The sequence below is a fragment of the Aplysia californica genome, unplaced genomic scaffold (genome assembly GCF_000002075.1).
Source record: "Aplysia californica isolate F4 #8 unplaced genomic scaffold, AplCal3.0 scaffold01197, whole genome shotgun sequence".
NCBI classification, from domain to species: domain Eukaryota; kingdom Metazoa; phylum Mollusca; class Gastropoda; order Aplysiida; family Aplysiidae; genus Aplysia; species Aplysia californica.
This window is the reverse complement of record NW_004798467.1, coordinates 115,329-133,828: the sequence shown is the minus strand read 5'-3', so window position 1 is coordinate 133,828 and position 18,500 is coordinate 115,329. Positions and strand designations below refer to the sequence as shown.

The window sequence follows — 18,500 nt, the reverse complement described above, 5'->3', positions numbered from 1 at the left end:
CTATACAGTAACACACGAGGTGTGCGGTGGCAGTGGCGGAGCGGTTAGTGCGCTCGTCTCCGAAGCAGAAACTCCGGGTTTGAGCCTCGGTTTAGACACTGATTTTTTCGCCCCCTCCTGCCCACCCAGCAGTAATGGGTACCTGACTTCGAGTTGGGGAAGTAAAGGCGGCGTGGAAAGGAACTGGCCACCCTACCACAATAATAATATACCGAAGTCGCTAGGAATTTGTCTCACTAACAAGGCAATCCCCAATGTCCGGATGGGAAGTGGGAACAACTTTACTTTATGTAATGATACACATTGTTGTATAGGTCACTTTTCAAAAAAGCAATTCCCTTGCAGGTTTTGTCCAATCTGAAGTTTAACATTCTGCTCCTGAACCCAAACTACTGGTGCTCTGGCGTGGTTTGCTCCTTCTTTCCTATCAAACATCTATCGTCTTTATCTCCCCTTCTTCTTTTTTGTGTGTTTGTTACTCTCTTGTAACACGTCTAACCTTTGGCACTCATATGACCTTATAGTGTTGCAAGTGCCGTAAAACACTAACTAAAAAAAAAAACACCAAAAAACGACTGTGGTTGTGTCCATAGGCTAATGGTTAGGATGCTGGACTCATCATCATGAGATTGTGGGTTTCGGGATTTGAGGCTTAGCTCCATCCGACGTTGTGTCCATAGACAGGGGCGCCACTCAACTTTTTTGAAAACAGCAGAAAATCCACGCACCATGGTCTCGCTAACATGTGAATATCAATATGAAACCCAAAGGGTGTACATAGAGAGAAATGACAAACAAACATAAGCAATGGCTTTACAGTGAAGTCTTCCTTTTTCTGTTATTTGAACATTTGGCGCAAGTTGTTGTGTGAGTGTGAGGGTGTTTGTTTGTTTTTTTTTGGGGGGGGGGGGTTATTTTCAACTATAATAGATTCTATCTCAATCTCAATAACTGAATGGCCGATCAGGATCAAAATACGGGAAATACCAGGAAAAAGCAGAAAAGTGGCATCCCTGCTTATTTTGTGAATTTTCTCATTTGGCTCAGTCCTATTGGAGGTGGACCTTAAGTTTGGAGATGCCGCCTCTTAAGTAAAATCTAATAGATCTAGTAGTGTTGCAAATGGTCTTAAACCTATGATTTTGCCCACTTTTCCAAACAACTTCGGCCAGATTCCTCAGCAAGCTAAATTGCTAAATCCCTTAAAATCTATTCACAAAAGTGAGTCTGATAAAGGGGGTAAGAATAATAACAGCAGCTCAAGAATTCTCATTAATAAAACATAAAAAAATTAAAATGTACCAAATTCAGTAGCTCAACAAGTACAGTCAAACCTACTCTATCAACTAACAGTTCAACTGTACAAACGACCACTTCTCACTTGCTCCCCTGCGTTTTTTCAATATATATACAACATTATAATGGCACTGTCCAAGAGGACACCAGTCTAAGTCTAAGATGACCAATTTTCTCCTCAACATAAAGTGGTCCTCTTGGACAGGTTCAACCGTACTAAACAAATTTAAGATCAAGACTTTTTCTTTATAAAAGAACTTCAAACTTCTTGCGTACTGAACACATTATTCAACACTTTCATACTATCATACAATGTATAAAAACACAGTCTTCTTCACATCCAACACCTCAGTCTGAAAGACTTAAACTTTACTTCACTTATCTGATCCAGCAGCCATCTGGGTTCTAGCCCTTCGGCCCATACACGTCTGAAAGTGAAAGACAAAAACGTGAGAAGAGCCATAAACAGACAATATCATCTATCACTTGAAAGGCTCAGGCTGGACAGCCTCTGCACACTGTCATCACCCTCACTAGAAGTGACACCAACTTCCCAGGGCTTCAACTTCCTTGCCATCACCGAGGGCGTTGGCTCCGAATTGGTCGGCTGCACGTCTACAGCAACAACCCCGGGGATAGGGACGTTGTTCTGAATCATCTCAGCAAGCTCTGCCAGGCTAAGTTCCTTTTGCTCCTCGTTCTCGTCTCCTGTCACTGTCTCATCAACTTCAGATTTCACATTGTCCACGTCAGTACGACCAGTGACAGACTCTGACACAAGATTTCCTTCATCTTTAGTTCCATCTCTAATGCCATCGACTAAACTGTGTCCGTCTGTTTTGTCCAAAGAGCATTCACCTTCAGAAACACACAAATTTGGCTGGGCAATATCTTCCTTTTCAAAAAGAGACTTGCTCTCAATGACTTTGTCTACCTGTCTTCTTGTGGACTGAACAACATCACAGTCTGCTCGAGGCGGCTCTGCAGAACTGGCCTGGCCTGACAAAGAGAACCAAAAGAAAATGGAAAAGACATCCAAAAGTGTCATAAAGAATTATAAATTACTGTTATAGGCCTTGGAGTCAAAGATACAAATAAACTCACCTATAATTCTTAAATTGAACTCCTTCTGATACCGTAGTAGGTATCCATCTACTGAAGAATGAAAAGACCAAATCAGGGAAATATATCTTGCTTGGGAAACCAGCATTATCCCACCACAAACAGCTGAAAGTCGTATGATTCAACAATCTTATTTACAACTGATCAATTTCCTAATGAAGTGGACTGAATTGGAAATATCTGGAGGATATAATCCTTTGCACAATGATAAACAGTCAGCCATACAGAAATAATATTTACTAGAGCAAGCAAGTTTTTTTGGAGAACTGGAAGCAATAACAGGAAATTTACTTCATCTAATTCTTCTGTATGAACAGCAGAAAATGTTTCTCACTTTGCTGTGATTTAGAAAACAGAGTATTGTTTGAAGAAAGTTTTCAGTGCCCTGGAGTGGGCTAAAGCATAATCACTTACTCAATAGCAAAAAACATAGGTGTTAAGCCCAAAAGTAACTTAAAAAATGAACACTCAATAATGACCGCATGTTAATGTTTTACTTCCAAATTCAAAAACAACATCAAAATACCATGCCAATATGTGAGGCAGCGTGGTGGAATCAGGCTCTCGTCAAAATAATCAAAGTGAAGAAACTTGCATTTTTCCGCAGGTTTTTTAATTTTTATCAAATTTTTGTTTTTTGGCTCAACACCTTTCATATCCATTAAAAACATCATTTCTGTGTAGATTTTTCAGAAAAACGTTGATTATTAAAGGCACAAAAAATGTAACTTTCAGTTACCACGGACTCTTAAGGTAAGGAAATAACTAATCTTTGGCGGCCATTTTCTCACTAATTTTACCTCTGAAAACAAGTGACCCCCACCTTCTTCTTTCGAAAATATCTCGACTTGTATTCAAGATAAATGGATATTTTTTTAATCCAAATAAAGACAAGTGAACAAGCTTTAAGATGATACCAATAACTTAACATGCCCAAAAATTGACGAGGGCCTGATTCCACCACGCTGCCTCACATATATGTCTTAAATAGTACATAAAGCTTTATTATTCACCTTCTCAAAAAAGTTAATTAGTGTTCACAAAATATAACACAAGTGTTCACAAAATATAACACATTACTTTCAGTTCCTCAAGATCAAACTGGAATTTGTGAGGCATCGTGGTAAACTCAGGCGCTTGTCAAAAATAATGAAATCTGGCATTTTTCTACCAGTGAGGAAATTTTTTGCGAATTTTTGTTTTTAGGCTGAACAACTTTTATGTCCATTTAAAAACACATTTCAGTGTAAATTTTGCTGAGGAACATTGATTAAAGGCACAAAAAATGTAAAATTTCAGTTTCCAAAGACTCTCAAGCTAAGGAAGTTGCAAAACTTTGGTGACCATTTTCTCGTTAATTTTACCCCTGAAACCAGGTGACCCCCACCTCCTTCAATCAGACATTCTCAGCTTCAATTTAAGATAGATGGGTATTTTTTCATCGAAGGCAAAGCAAATGTACATGCTTTAAGATGATGCCAATATTTCCACATGCCCAAAAAGTGACGAGCACCTGACTCCACCATGTCGTGACACATTTTGAATTATTCATCTTCTTTAAGAGTCACCATTTTCCACTCAACAGGTCATAGCTCTTTGACAACTTCTTGGACCCTTTGCAATAAACATCTCTGCAATATTGTTTCCCAATGGAAGAAAACTGTTATAAGATAATAACTCCTCTATACAAACACAAAATCATCCACAAGAAATATCACCTTCTGATGTCTGATTTCGCTTGGGCTTTGATTCCTTCCACAGCAAATATTTGTCAAAGTCGAATTGACACACATGCCTGTAGAGGATAGTAATTATTTTGCTGTCAACCTGCTCAGTGATACCAATGTGACGATAATATCTATAAATAGACAATCGTCGGGGGTGTCAAACATGTACAATGAATCAATCAGGAAGTATTGTGATAATCAAAACAAGTATGATTTCCTCCTTGAGCAATTGTCAGGACATCATTTTTTTTTTTTCTTCCTTCATATTCCGTAATCGCTTTTACAAGTAATGTACAAAAAAGAAGAAAAAAAAACAATACAAAATAAAAGCATTGAAGACGCAACATACTTGCCAGTATGAGTAACTAAATTCTCTGCTCCAAAAACCTGAATTTTATGAGAATTCATTATCAACAACTGTAACCACAATAAAATTAACAAAATCTAAAATATTTAAATAATTGTTCCCGTTTTCTTAAAAGCAAATAAAAAATATTTTAAACTAGCTATGATGGGACACAAAAAGCCAGACAAAGTGAGACAATGCCCCCTACTAGAAAAAAAGTGAATCAATGCCACGGACACTAACAAAATAATCAGTCAAGAGTTGTCTCTATAATAACCTACTTTGAGAAGAAAAATGCCTTTGCTCGTAACAACTCTGATTCCAACTTGGTAGGATCAACAACTTTAGATATTGCTTTCCACCCTGCTTGAAAGGAACTGTTGTTCTCAAAGTCAAAATTCTCAAACAGAAGAAAGCTGCCTGAGCTCATTTCCTTAAATTCTCTGTTGCTTGTAATTTCTGCAAATAAAAAATAAAGTAAGCTGTTACTGTTACTTTCCAAATCATGCAAATCTTTCTTTCTGTAATTTTATACAATGAACTAAACAGTCTGCAAGAAAAAAACATTCTTCTCAAGGATTTATACATTATGTTGCCCACCTGTAGCAAGTAATATCTTGCAGTGTTGTCAATACAGTTTCCATTTACAGTCGCCATACATCATACAGGCAACATGATCCGGCTGATACACACATGAGATAGCATAATATTTTGTAATTGATATTATTTTGTCAAGAAAGATGAAATAACAGGTGACAGTATCAAGGCCTACATATACATCTATATATTTGCAAATATTCAAAGGAAAGCTATATAATTATAATGTATATGTCATAGGCCTTCAAAACATTTGTCTTTAGTAAAAAAAAAAAATTTTTAAATAGCATTTTGACCATTATATCATCATGTTTATATGTTTAGAGCATTTATTCACAACATTGAAACGTCTGCAATCATTAAATCATTTTATAGCAGTGGTCACAATGTCTGAAGGTTTTAATGACCAGCAAAATACAGACTTTTACGATGGAAAGAAATCAATTGTCCATCCCAGTAAGCCAGGTTCTACTGTAATTTGAACATTTGACCATTGGCGTATGGTTTTTCTTCTACTATGATAGCATTTCAAGTCATTCAGGCCAGTTTAAAAAGGAAGAGAGAAAGGTATGAGGCCAGCAGTGAGCTGACTTGTACTTGATTTTGCACATGGTGAGCACACCCTTGACCCTTCCCCTTAAAAAATTCAGAAACTCATCCCATATTATATGGGCACTACCTACAAAAATATGCCGCAATTGGAGTCAAAGTATACTCCCATATTACAAGTGAGGTCGTGTTATAGTTATACTAGCATCTGCGTTTGTTGCGGCCACGACCGCGATTTTTGTCATTTTTTGGTCCACGAATCGCAACCGCGATTTTTGCATAATTTTTCAAAAAAGACAAAACAAAGAAGCTACTCCATTACATATTAGACGTGTATTTTGATAAGTTTTCAGATGTCCATGTGTAACTATTTTCATGCGGAGAATATAAGTACATTACATTACATACTGTTTATATTGCTGTCTGTCTTTTATTTTTCCCCTTTTGTTGTGTTTTAATTTGTTGATGAGTTAATTTGTCTAAAAATTGTTCTGATGATTTCTTTTTCTTTTTCTGCATTTATACAGCGTAATGTCATTTAATTTAATGCTGTTCCCACCCTTTTAAAAATATAAAAGTGTTATTTTAGAGCGTGTCTCCACCAAAACCGAATAGGCCTACTGACACACAACCTCAATTGTGTGTGATTCCATAATATCATTTAAATGTGGTATATCCTGCAAGCCTACTTTTTCTTGAATTACACACGTTTAAGGTTAAAACAGCCAATCCTCAGATAGGTGCACACACGCCCTAATTAGTTATTTATACGTGCTGTTCTAATTTTGATTTCATTCTATTGTGAAACCTTTATTTTCACGTTTTTACCCTCTTGGTGACTACAAATGATATTCTGTATGCTAAAAAACTGATACCTCTATCAACATATTGCTATATGATATTACGCCGTCACAGAAAGTTGAAGGCTTGAAAATTAATGGCAACTTTTTGGGCAACTTTTGCCACTTTTTGTAGCAACTTTTAGCAACTTTTGGACAAAGAAAATGGCAAAAAACGCAGATGCTACGTTATAGGTGAGTATACATGTATACCATAATTTTCAATTAGAATTTGAGCATACACACATACACACTAAACAAACATTCACAGAGAGAGACAGAAACTCTCACCTCTAAATACATATAATTCACCAATAAAAAGACACTTTTCAAACATAGATCTATATATCACACAAAAGAATCACTTTCGTTGATGTTGGATAATCGGAGCTATTCAACTGTTCTGAAGCTTTAACATAAAAACGTAAAGGAGTGTCTACGTACACGGTAACCGGCAACCGGGCACCTAGCCTCAGTATCTACGTACACGGTTACCGGCAACTGGGCATGTAGTCTCAGTGTCATGTACACGGTAACCGGGCATGTAGCTTCAATATCTACATACACGGTAACCGGCAACCGGGCATGTAGTCTCAGTGTCATGTACACGGCAACCGGGCATGTAGTGTCAGTGTCATGTACACGGTAACCGGGCATGTAGTCTCAGTGTCAGCAGAGACTATAAAATTAAATACTCTCTAGTGTCACGTACACGGTAACCAGGCAGTTCAGAACTCGAAGTCTAGTTTTTGTCATCCGGTGTTGCCTTCATTCCCACCCCTCCCCCGACTGTACCTTTAAAAAAAAAATGTAATCCCCCCCCCCCCCCCCCCCCCATTCCGGAGCCCTATACTTCACAGCGCACAGTCTTTGAATGAACTTTGGTGACCCCAACCGGTAGGCCTACTCACAATGTGATGCACACGCACAGGTTCACTGACCTGTCACGATGGCGAGCCCGACAAGATGCTTGTGTGACTTTCTTTTTTTTCCAGCAAGTGACAGAAAAGGACAAATATTGATTTATTTTCATTCCGTTTACCGTGTACGTAGATACTAAGAGACTGTGCCCGGTTACCGTGTACGTAGATACTAAGAATAGGTGAGACTAGGTGCCCGGTTACCGTGTACGTAGATACTGAGACTAGGTGCCCGGTTACCGTGTACGTAGACACCTCAAAACGTAACAGCATTAAATTAGGACCCCCATCCCCCAGCCCTGAGCCTGATATACAGGATAATCCTGTTTTGGCCCCAAACGATAACTATGGAGAGTGGGTTTTGGCTCCACCGACTATTACTTCTCAGTCTGGTTCCAAACGATTATTTTTCTATATAACGTGTGCCGATATGGAGGAGATATAGAATCGATATCAAACCTAATATTACTAATAATTGCAAAACATCAAATTATGGTAAAATTCTCTCCAAGGGGCCATGCCCCCCTGCTTTTGTTAGGTCATAGAGCCATCCTTTTTTAGTGGCCATCTTATTGCTTATTGAAAATAGAAAAGCCAAGCTGATGGCACTTTTCAAGCAAACACAGATCACACAATCACACAGCAGAATCATCTCCCAGATATTGGCCTAGACTCTTCAAGACCATATAAAGCCTACACACTATCTTTAAGTAATGGAAACCAAGTTGAGCTTTGAAAGAAGCCTACTTCACTTAAATAAATCGTTACCCCTCCCAAATTCAATGTTATCCTAGATCTAGACCTTAATTTGGGGCAATCGAAGAGAAACATAGATCTAGATCTGATAAGACAGTCCTATCAGATGGATCAAACCTACTAAACTTGAATTGAGAGTGCTCTTCTTGTTGGGAAAATGAGAGTGAGAGAGAAAACGAAGCAGCAACCAAAACATGATCTTTGACCTCTTGAACCTACCAACCCTACCTTGGTATTAAAAATGGTTAAGAATGTTTTCAATTATTTAACTTGGTACAATTTTATGGAATTAAAATACCAAATTATTATGAAATGAAATAAATAATGTAATGAAAGCTCATTACATTTTATTTAAAAACTAACAAATATATGTTATAATAATTATCCCATATTTCTTTTTATTTTGGAACAATTCAAGACCGGGTTTAGAAAACGAAAGTGCAAGTTGTGAATGTTTCTTCCGTCGTAATATTATGTAAAAAGGGGTTTGGTCGACAGCCCGTCGACAGGCGTAACCAACTGAGTGTGAACTTCTGAGTTGAAGAGAAAAGCTGTGGCAGTGCAGATTGTATTACCAGTTATTGATTCTTTGGCTGCAAAATGACGTTCCACGTATGTGTTTAATAGATATTTACTTAATTTACTTGATTTAAAATGAATGTTGAGGGCTCGTCAAACAATTCTTAATCATGGGTGGTTGTACTTGTAGTTGTAGATATCTAGATCTAGATCTAGATATCTAGATAAATCTAGATTAGATCTAGATTCTAGCTAGATTTCTAGAATCTAGATCTCTAGATCTAGATGTAGTGTAAGGCCTACTCGCAGTCTAGCCGTACTTATTCTTATTATGATGGCTAGACTCACCATTTACAAAAAATAGGCCTACTGAATTGTAAATATACATTTTTAGTGTGCAGTACTTTCTTAAAGTATTTGTATTTGAGACGAAACCAGGTGCCTAACCTAAATGACAGTGCATGTATTTTAAACCTCCTGTTTTCTAATGTTAATAGGGCCTAAGATAAGTACGGCTAGACTGGCAGTCTAGCCATACTTAAGTACGGCTAGACTTCTTGTCTTGCCGTACTTAAATACGGGTAGACAGCCAGGCTAGCCGTACTTAAGGACGGCTAGACTGTCAGTCTAGCCGTACTTAATATTGATGGCTAATTGTAAATGAAATTTTTAGTTTGCAATGCCTAAAGTATTTGTATTTCAGACAAAACCAAAAGGTGCCTTACTGACTTGCAAGTTGCATGTATTTGAACCTGAATAATTACTAGATCTAGATCTGAGACCTGTGTACTTAACAGGCTTGAGTCGATAGGGCCAAACCTAGACTAGATCTAAGTACGGCTAGACTGGCAGCCACTTCGATTACATTAATGTTGTTCTTGAGACTACAGAGTAACAGACCATTGGAGACTGAAGTCTTTCCTCATACTTTGCATAAACTTGACGAAACACTGTGTTTGTTGTTTTGTTATACTCAGTGTGCATCGCCAATTTAGTTCAGCCAAACTAAGTAGGGTGAGCCTAGATTTTACTCCATGAAGTATGATGAAGTAGCAAACGCTACCATTTCGGCACAACATATTACAACTGATTCAACGCATCCTTGTGTAATTCGGGGGCGCAATACGGCTGGATCGGGCCGATCGCCTGAAACTGAAAACAAACACGTTTGTTTTTTAGTCGATCGAGTCGGGCAATCGGCCGATCCCATCCGTAGTGGGCACCCCGTATAAAAAGAAATTGATTTGAATTTGATGTTAAAGATCACAATCTATTTTAGTCAAATTGTTCAGATGGTTGCCTTTACCCTTCCATGGAGTAAAATCTGGCTGACCCTGACTCTGTTTAAATAAAATTGATTGGCAGTGTGTGTTCGAAATGTTTTAGACTGTCCAACTCCTACTTGCATAATTTTTGTAGAAAAATTCATGTGAAACGTTTAGAAGAATACCCGCTATTTTAAGCAATTTAATCAAATTCCAGATGGATATGGAGGATGCAGTTTGAAGTGGTATAGGTTCTACTATTGTTCTATATTCTACTGTTGATTTTTTTTTTTTTAGTTTAAAAACTTGTTCCAGCTTACAGCAGTTCTACCGGTCTTGAGCTGACATCAACAATTCTGGCTTTCCTTTGACATACAAAGCTGAAACTGTAATATATTATAGTAAATTTAACTTCTTTGCAATTTAGATTGATTTTGGCCAAGAACAGTTATCATGTTATAAAAGTATCATTTCATTTATGTTTCAACAGGTAATTCCTTATTCTTTTTATGAATCGGGAACGACATATTTCTGGGTACACTTTGGACTGGTGATCCTCGGATTTGTTGTTGCTTTGGCTACGTGCATTGGCCAGTGGGTCAAACCTGCGCCGTACGGTAAACATGAAAGAGAGGTAATTTTGTCAAATCTTTTAATTACTGTACATCTCTTTTATCTTCACTGGTGGAACCAAAGAAGAGATTATAGCTTTTTATATATATTTTTATTTTTTTTTATTTAAAAAAAATAATTTTTTAATGAAATAAAGAAATGGGGTATAAATTATATTAGCCTCATGTTTATCTGATGTTTTGGGGCTGTACGGTATATTAAAAAAAAGATTTAAAATGAAAGACTTAGTTGTGTAGATGTGTGCGTACCGGTATGAAAGTGAGAGAGAGAGGTCTGAGAAAGTGTTTGTGTGTGTGTGTGTTTGGGTGTTGACAAGTGCATGTGTATAATTGTATTTACTTGAGTCACAAATTTCTCTCCGTGAAGATCAATAAATAAATCAATAATCTGATGAACTTATCTTACGTTTGAAGAAAAAGGAAAAAGACCTTGCCTTGTGTACTATGTACTAGAAGAAAGAAAAAAAGCAATTAGTTTTGACCAAAGTTTTTTCCTTTTCCTTTCAGCATACTGTACTGTACTTTGTGGATATATTCAAGCTCATTTATTTTTTTATTTTTCTACAGGATCCTAACTGGGGTCCAAAAATTCCCCAGAGGCTGAGCCACATCATCTCTGATGCTCTCACAGGGATCATTATGTTTTCATTGGTTTGTATTTTTTAGAAGCATATCGTGTCCACCATGTATGTGTGTATGCACATTTGTGTGTGTGTGTGTGTGTGTGTGTGTGTGTGTGAGAAATAGAGAGAGAAAGAAAGTCTGTGTGTGCGAGAAGTGTTTGTGTGTGTGTTGTGTTTATTTTAATTCTGTCTTTTTTGGCCCTTGCCAGTTGCCTCATCGGGCAATGATAATCCATTCTTTTGTTGTAACTTACATAGAGCATTATATCCTTAATTCAAAATAAGATAATGTTTCATTTTTTTCTTCATTGTCCTTACACTGGTATTGAATAAATGCTTTCTGTTTGCTTTCCAGTATTAAAAATAATGTAATATCAAGAAATTATGAATTTTAACCCCGGGACTATGGGAAGGAAAGTGTTCCTTTGTTCCGAGGTTTTTGCTGTTGTGTATATATATATATATATATATATATATATATATATATATATATATATATATGTATATGTATATATATATATGTATATGTATATATATATATATAGGTTTTAACTCTTTCTTGTCTGTCTGAGATGAAGTGAACTAATGTTTATTCCATCGTTGTACAAACATTCTTCCACAGGTTTTCTTTTTATACAGCAGAGAGGTTGCCGACAAAGGTGTTCTCAATTATGTTTTCTATGGACTATTCCTGATTCATACACTTCACCGGTGAGTAGAGATAGCCTGTGAGTAGAGATAGCCTGTGAGTAGAGATAGCCTACTGTAGGAAGCAGGGAGGAAATGATGGTTTGTCTGTCATTATGTATGAGTACAAAATACACTCTAGTAGTATTAATGGTCATATTTAGGTACATGCATGCTCTGTCACAGGCTCATGAACATGAACAAATGCATACGAGATTGTAAAATTAAAATGCTTTGCTTCTCATAGTTTAAAAAAAATCTTTCTTGTGACTGAAGTTTGCAAGCAGTCTGCTGCCTGACCATTATGTGACTACCCCTCAGAGACAGTGGAACATCATCTGTTCTTCTGTAGAAAACTAACTGATTTAAGGGGATGTTCTCTTCCCAAGCTACCCCACACATCTAATTGCCTCTACTCCTCAAGACAACAATTAGAACAAACCTGCAACTATTACCGAATGGCATCATACAGAAGAGCTCAGATGCTACTGGATCGCTAACAATGACTGAAGTTTGCCTATTTACTTTCGTTCCTGGATCTGTTGTGCCTGTAAGATTATGTAGTGTTATATTTTCATAAATTCAATTGAAAAATTAAATGCAATAATTAGAAATTAGTTGGGGGGGGTTTTGGGGGGGGGTTTGTAAGAGGATCCTGCTGCTGCTGTTTCTATTTTGTCTGTATATTTCACTACCACATTTTTAAAAAGAAGTAATTTTGGTATTTGAATCGATTTTTAAAAAAATTATGTTGTATTGTTAAGTATGTTTTTGTTGTTTTAGTTATTTTCATTAATTCTTTCCGTTCATTTCAGAGGCCTACTGCACCCATTGACTATGAGATACAGAAGTGCAACAGTTCCTATTGGGTCAGTGTACTTAATAACAAGGGGCTTTCCTTTCGGTCCTTCATGTCGTAAAGATGTAACTTTATTTTGCTGTATGTTGCACAATATGAGGAGTAATTGAATATTATGTCTGAGCAGTGTTTGATATTATCTAGAAAGTTTGCTTAAACTTTGTTTGGTTTTTGCCTATAACGAAGACTTATCTTACTAAAGCAATTAAAATTTCAAAGCAAAACGAAGAACTTGTTTGTAATTAAGTTCTTTTCAGGGCTTGATATCTATTTTATTTGGGGAGGAATGCAATGTATAAGAAAAGAAGAAATGAAGTGTTTTAAATGAAAAAAAAAAATCACTTTTCTTCTTTCCCTTGTGATTAGTATCATTTGAGAACTTTATTAACGCCTTCAGTGACCCTTAAGTGTAGTCTCTTGAGCAGTGTTTTTTTAATTCAGTGCATAATTATTTTTTTTCAGAATCACCATCGGAGGCCTGTTACCAAATGTCCTTTACCAGTGGTTAATCGCCAACCATATTGGTGTTGCAGGCTATGACAGTTCATATCCCTAGTGAGTGAAAACTATGTTTTGTCTTCTGTTTGCTTAGGGATTTTTACTGCACTTAATTTTTTTTTTTCATTTAGTACATCTAAAGGGTGATATTACTTGATATGAAGTGTGTTTTTGTTCACCTTTTTTATGTTTTAGAAAGTGTTATACTTTTTTTTAAAATAAGTGATGTTATGAATCCTGGAAAGAAAAAATTATTGTGTTTTAAAAACTAGCAGTGTGTAATTTTGAGTAGTATATTATAATGATTTCTAAAAACTTTGTTTGATAAGAGAACGATTATACAATCCAACTAATTATTTAAAATGTTTTAGTAGAGCAAGTGACTTTTAATGTTATATTAGGACAGACACGACAAATGTACGGAGATTTTTATTTTCTCTAGTGACCCAAGGTTCCTGCTGGGCATCCTACTCTACGTGATTGGCTTTGTCATCAACCGTTGGGCAGACTGGAAGCTGAGGTCGCTGCGTGAGATTAAAGGTCAAGAGAATCACAGTTCCATGATAGACGGTGGTGGTGGTGGTGGTGGTGACGGTATGATAGTGACTGTAGCCGCGACGTTGAGTCTGTCAGTTCCCACTTTGAAATGGTCTTTCTGTGTGAAATTAGCGTTAACTTGATCCCAAAATTAATTTTAAAGTGTGCCATTCTGACCAGAAAGAATTACATTTTGTGTGAAAGGCATTTATTGAACTTTTACTACATTTGAACAAATACTTGATAAATGTAAGTCATGATAGATGACAGCTAGAAAATGTAACAAGGAGACCTTAAAAATCTTTACTTTGTATGACAAATTGTCCAAATGCTCCATTGCACAAATCATATGTTCATGTTGATTATATTGTCAAGTGAGACAATGACTCTGGTCAAGTTCAATTAGAAATGTAGATTTTTAAAAAGAAAAAAATAGACAACTTACTGACTTAAAGAACCCTCAATAAAATTGAAACTCAAAGTAGTTTACATGTTTACTCATGCTACGAACAAGAGCACACTATCTTTACACTTCTTTTCTCTCTTTTCAATACACTAATTTTATCACAGGTTATTTTTGGGCTCCATGTTAGAACTGCTACCAAAATTCATTCTTCTTTTTTCTAGTCATTGCCTGTAAAGTTGTTGTCTGATTTGTTAATAACTTAAATATGGAGTCCAAAAAATGACCGAAGAAAGATCATTAAAATTCGTGCAATGATCAAGTAAGGTAAGATGTTCCCAACAACCTCCACACACACATGCTCTCTAACACACTGAAACACACACTCACACATGCGAGTACACACGTGTGCACACACACATGCACACATATGCACACACACATGCACGCATATGCACACACACACGCACGCACACAGACACACATGCACGCACATAGATCTATATATGCACACACACTTGCATGCAGGCACGCACACACATGTGCATTTACCCTCACGCTGTCAAATGCACTTGCAATGTGCAAAAGAGGCTGATTCAAATATTATATTATACATTTATGAAATTTATACATGCTCATAATAAGTTGTTTTTTTCTCTTTCTTCTCTCTAGGCTGTAATGGATATTACATCCCATACGGAGGCTTATTTGATCTTATTGCCTGTCCCAACTACTTTGGAGAACTGGTGCAATGGATTGGGTGGTAAGCATTTTGCCGTTTTTAATACAAGCTTTTCTGATATGAGGTGTGTATGGCATCATACATGATATTATGGTATATAATATACACATGGTGACCATATATTTTGTACGAAATTTGTTTCATTAAATTTGTCTTTTCAAAGCAGTTTTAAGCAATTTCAGAAAATAGTTACAGTATCTGTGAAGGGTTATTGATTTGATGTTTATGGTCATCGAATTGTTTCTTGTTTTGTCATCTTGTAGGATGTAGTTGTTCTGAGAAGTGAAAAATCAGCACAGAATTTTTTTAATTGCACCCCTCCACCACCCCACCCCCGCCCATCTTTTTCCTCCATTCTGTCCCTCACTACTAACACATATTGTAATGATGTATTGACAAACACAGGGCTTATGCATGAAATGAAATAAATGAGTGGGCACATCTTGTCAGAGAGAAAATTACAACTTTCAGAAAAAGAGTTTTCCGTACCTCTCTTGACTTGTTTTGAGGTGGATTGACAGTCCCCTACACCTTTTTAGCCCTCTCCGTACACCCTGGGGTCATTCTGTACGCCCTGGGGTCATTCTGTACGCCCGGGTTGTATTCTTCACATTTAAGAATACTTCTAGTGCAAAGATATCTTTGAAACTTTCAGTATTTCTCTAAAAATCATTTTGACAGACCGTTATGCAAAACGTAGGAATCGGATTAACGAGTAAATTTCCTCTTTGGAAAGTGGGGCACAGAGTTCCCCACGTCGTATGGATACGATAGTAAAACACGACGTAACGATAGGGTTATAGTTGTATGTACTGGAACAGAGGACATGTGGAGTCTTGTTACATAGTATTCTCAAATTCTGTCATAAACTTTTTTGCACATTGCATCCATGTTTACCCCATTTGTATTCCCCACCTGACCAATAAAACTATGCCCGCGGTTTTATGCAAAAAAAATTTCTGAAATTATGCAAACTGAGCCCAAAAATGTGAAATTATACGATTCTGTTAATTTTAATAGAGAATGATAAAGGAAAATAACCAGAAATTATGCAAAAAATGATCAAATTATGCGGGGTGCTTAAAACCCCGGGGACAGATAAAAATTCTTCTTTTGAAGCAAGAATCACGCTCAGCTCATATCATGCTTACACTCTTTCTGTTTTGTGTCGTGTTCAGGACACTAGCCACCTGGTCCTTGTCTGGTGTGGTGTGGACCTTATTCTGCGCTGCTACGTTTTTTGCTCGGTCCAGGCACAACTTGCAGTGGTGAGTAACTCTAATTCCTTACGTGGAGTGACTTGAATGACGTTACGATACCTGATGTATTATTTTTACATTATAGTCACAAAATTAGATCATGCTGTTAGCTTTTCTGTTGTCATGAGACAAAAAAGGGAGTGGCGGTTATCTTTTTCTTGTTCAGGCAGAATACTCAAAAAAAAGGTGGAGGGGATTTAGAATTTATTAACCCTCCCCGTACGTCGTGTTTTACTATCGTATCCATATGACATGGGGAACTCTCTGCCACCTCTTTCCAAAGAGGAATCTTACTCGTTAATCCGATCCGTACACTTTGCATAGCAGTCTGTCAAAATGATTTTTTGAGAAATACTGAAAGTTTCTAAGAGATCTTCGTACTAGAAGTATTCTAAAATGCGAAGAATACAACCCGGAGGGTACAAAATGACCACCCCAAGGCGTAAGGATAGGGTTAAGGGAGCGAAATATCTGCACCAGCATGTAAAGTAATTGCTTGTGTTCCGACATATTATAGAAGAGGATACTTTCCTATTTTTTATACTGACCCAGCAGTGATTTGAGCCTATGTTCTTCAGCTAAGATGTGGAGCGAAGTTTATTTATATAATGCTGAAGAAGGATTTACGTAAGAGGATATGGATGTTGTCTTACTTATGGACATAATTTACCTTGTTCCCCAATAAATGTTTTCCCCCTTCTTTCTTGAGGCAAAAGCATTTAGTTATAGTTTATAGTACTGGAGTCTTCATCCTTAGAAACTGAAAGCAGACTTGACTTTAGAGTAATGTCCTTGACTGGTGTGTCCGCTTCAAATTTTCTATATCTCACCCTTCTTTCTTGAGGCGAAAGGATTTAGTTATAGTTTATAGTACTGGAGTCTTCATCCTTAGAAACTGAAAGCAGACTTGACTTTAGAGTAATGTCCTTGGCTGCATGGTGTGTCCACTTCAAATTTTCTATATCTCAGTAGTGATATACATAGTAGTTGGTAACTTATGAAGAAACTATGTTGGTATTAAAACACTACCATTTGCATTGTTCATCTCTGTTGATAAATCGGTTATCATTGATATGAAACTGATAGAAGAGGAAAACAAAAAAAGTGCTTATCCAGAGATCCAACTCACAGTTTTAAGTGAGATTTTCACTAAACTACTAATGTCCTTGGCTGCATGGTGTGTCCACTTCAAATTTTCTATATCTCAGTAGTGATATACATAGTAGTTGGTAACTTATGAAGAAACTATGTTGGTATTAAAACACTACCATTTGCATTGTTCATCTCTGTTGATAAATCGGTTATCATTGATATGAAACTGATAGAAGAGGAAAACAAAAAAAGTGCTTATCCAGAGATCCAACTCACAGTTTTAAGTGAGATTTTCACTAAACTACTAAACTGCAGGGGTAGGCCACGGGAAACATGGAGGAGATGCGTGGAAAGGGACATGAGAGAAATTAAGCTCACTTGGAAGGATGGCCCAGGACAGAGATAAATGGAAGGAGCTTGTATGTGGCCTATACCCTGCCAGGGGTGAAAGGCATTGATGACTAAACTGGGGTTTCTCCTGTTATTAATGTATACTTCTTTGGACTTACTAGTTTAGAAAGCAACAGGTTTAAGTTAAACTGTTTAATTTTTTTATTTTTTTTTTGGGGGGGGGGTTGTTGCTTTGGATCTGCATGGAAAAAAAAAACCCTCCAGTTTGAAACTGGTCTTATTTTCAACATGGATGTAAACTTTATTAAATTTTATCAAAAGAATCCTTTCTTTTTTTTTCATTCTTGTTTGAATGAGTTGTGCTATTTCAGGTCAAGCTGACAGGATTTGATTTCCCTTCTTTTGTTCTCTTTTCAGGTACAGGGATCAGTTTCAACATTATCCTCCAAATCGGAAAGCTCTTATTCCGTTCATATTTTGATTTTCTTTTTCTTTTACCATAAAATTAAGAAAAAGGTGCTCCAATTCTCAGTTATGTGTTACGTGTACTGACTTTGTTCCATATTTCTGTGAATTTGGTTTTGTTTGTAGGCTTTGTAAGAGTTTTAATGTTAATGGTTAAAGAGTACACATTGTCAAGATCGGGTTGATTGAAGAAGAAATGTTATATTTTTGTTATGTCACATTGCTGTGAGACATTTTGTGATCTTCTTTCCTCTACTTTCAGCTTTATTCCCAGACACTGTTATAGTAGTGCTGGGTACCATGTCGAGGGGATTTCCTTTCTCCAGATACTTTTATTGTTTTGTTTTGCTCCAATTCTATACCTTTTGTAGTGGAAGTATGTATATTTTGTGTACACTTTTTTAAATACAATGACT

General features: G+C 36.7%; 2 protein-coding genes across 3 annotated transcripts; one reads left to right on the top strand and one right to left on the bottom strand.

The window, feature by feature from the left end:
• Positions 1 to 886: 886 nt before the first annotated feature.
• On the bottom strand, positions 887 to 8,326 carry LOC101848486. Its single transcript, XM_035973398.1, has 4 exons — positions 8,270 to 8,326; positions 4,773 to 4,950; positions 4,137 to 4,213; positions 887 to 2,295 (listed from the first exon to the last, which is right to left on the bottom strand). The coding sequence occupies exons 2-4, from the start codon at positions 4,919 to 4,921 to the stop codon at positions 1,772 to 1,774; spliced, it is 750 nt and encodes a 249-aa protein (XP_035829291.1). The 5' UTR covers positions 4,922 to 4,950; positions 8,270 to 8,326; the 3' UTR covers positions 887 to 1,771.
• Positions 8,327 to 8,631: 305 nt separating this feature from the next.
• LOC101848088 (steroid 5-alpha-reductase DET2) lies at positions 8,632 to 18,489 on the top strand. Of its 2 annotated transcripts, none has more exons than XM_005112157.3 (10): positions 8,632 to 8,764; positions 10,427 to 10,570; positions 11,136 to 11,219; positions 11,814 to 11,902; positions 12,694 to 12,747; positions 13,200 to 13,292; positions 13,678 to 13,775; positions 14,848 to 14,938; positions 16,096 to 16,185; positions 18,037 to 18,489. In XM_005112157.3, exons 1-10 carry the CDS (start codon positions 8,753 to 8,755, stop codon positions 18,098 to 18,100), a joined length of 819 nt encoding a protein of 272 aa, XP_005112214.1. In that variant the 5' UTR covers positions 8,632 to 8,752; the 3' UTR covers positions 18,101 to 18,489. The 2 variants fall into 2 exon arrangements, with proteins under 2 accessions (XP_005112214.1, XP_012945724.1); XM_013090270.2 differs by having other exon boundaries at positions 13,678 to 13,829.
• The last annotated feature ends 11 nt before the right edge of the window (positions 18,490 to 18,500 follow it).

Excerpts from the sequence above, each read along its gene's own strand:
- LOC101848088 (XM_013090270.2), top strand. Across the intron at positions 11,220-11,813 it reads GGATCATTATGTTTTCATTG|GTTTTCTTTTTATACAGCAG; the intron begins GTTTGTATTTTT and ends ATTCTTCCACAG. Across the intron at positions 13,293-13,677 it reads TATGACAGTTCATATCCCTA|TGACCCAAGGTTCCTGCTGG; the intron begins GTGAGTGAAAAC and ends TATTTTCTCTAG.
- LOC101848486 (XM_035973398.1), bottom strand. The coding sequence starts at position 4,921 with ATGAGCTCAGGCAGCTTTCTTCTGTTTGAGAATTTTGACTTTGAGAAC. Across the intron at positions 4,214-4,772 it reads AAGGCATTTTTCTTCTCAAA|GCATGTGTGTCAATTCGACT; the intron begins GTAGGTTATTAT and ends TATCCTCTACAG. Across the intron at positions 2,296-4,136 it reads GCGAAATCAGACATCAGAAG|GCCAGGCCAGTTCTGCAGAG; the intron begins GTGATATTTCTT and ends TCTCTTTGTCAG.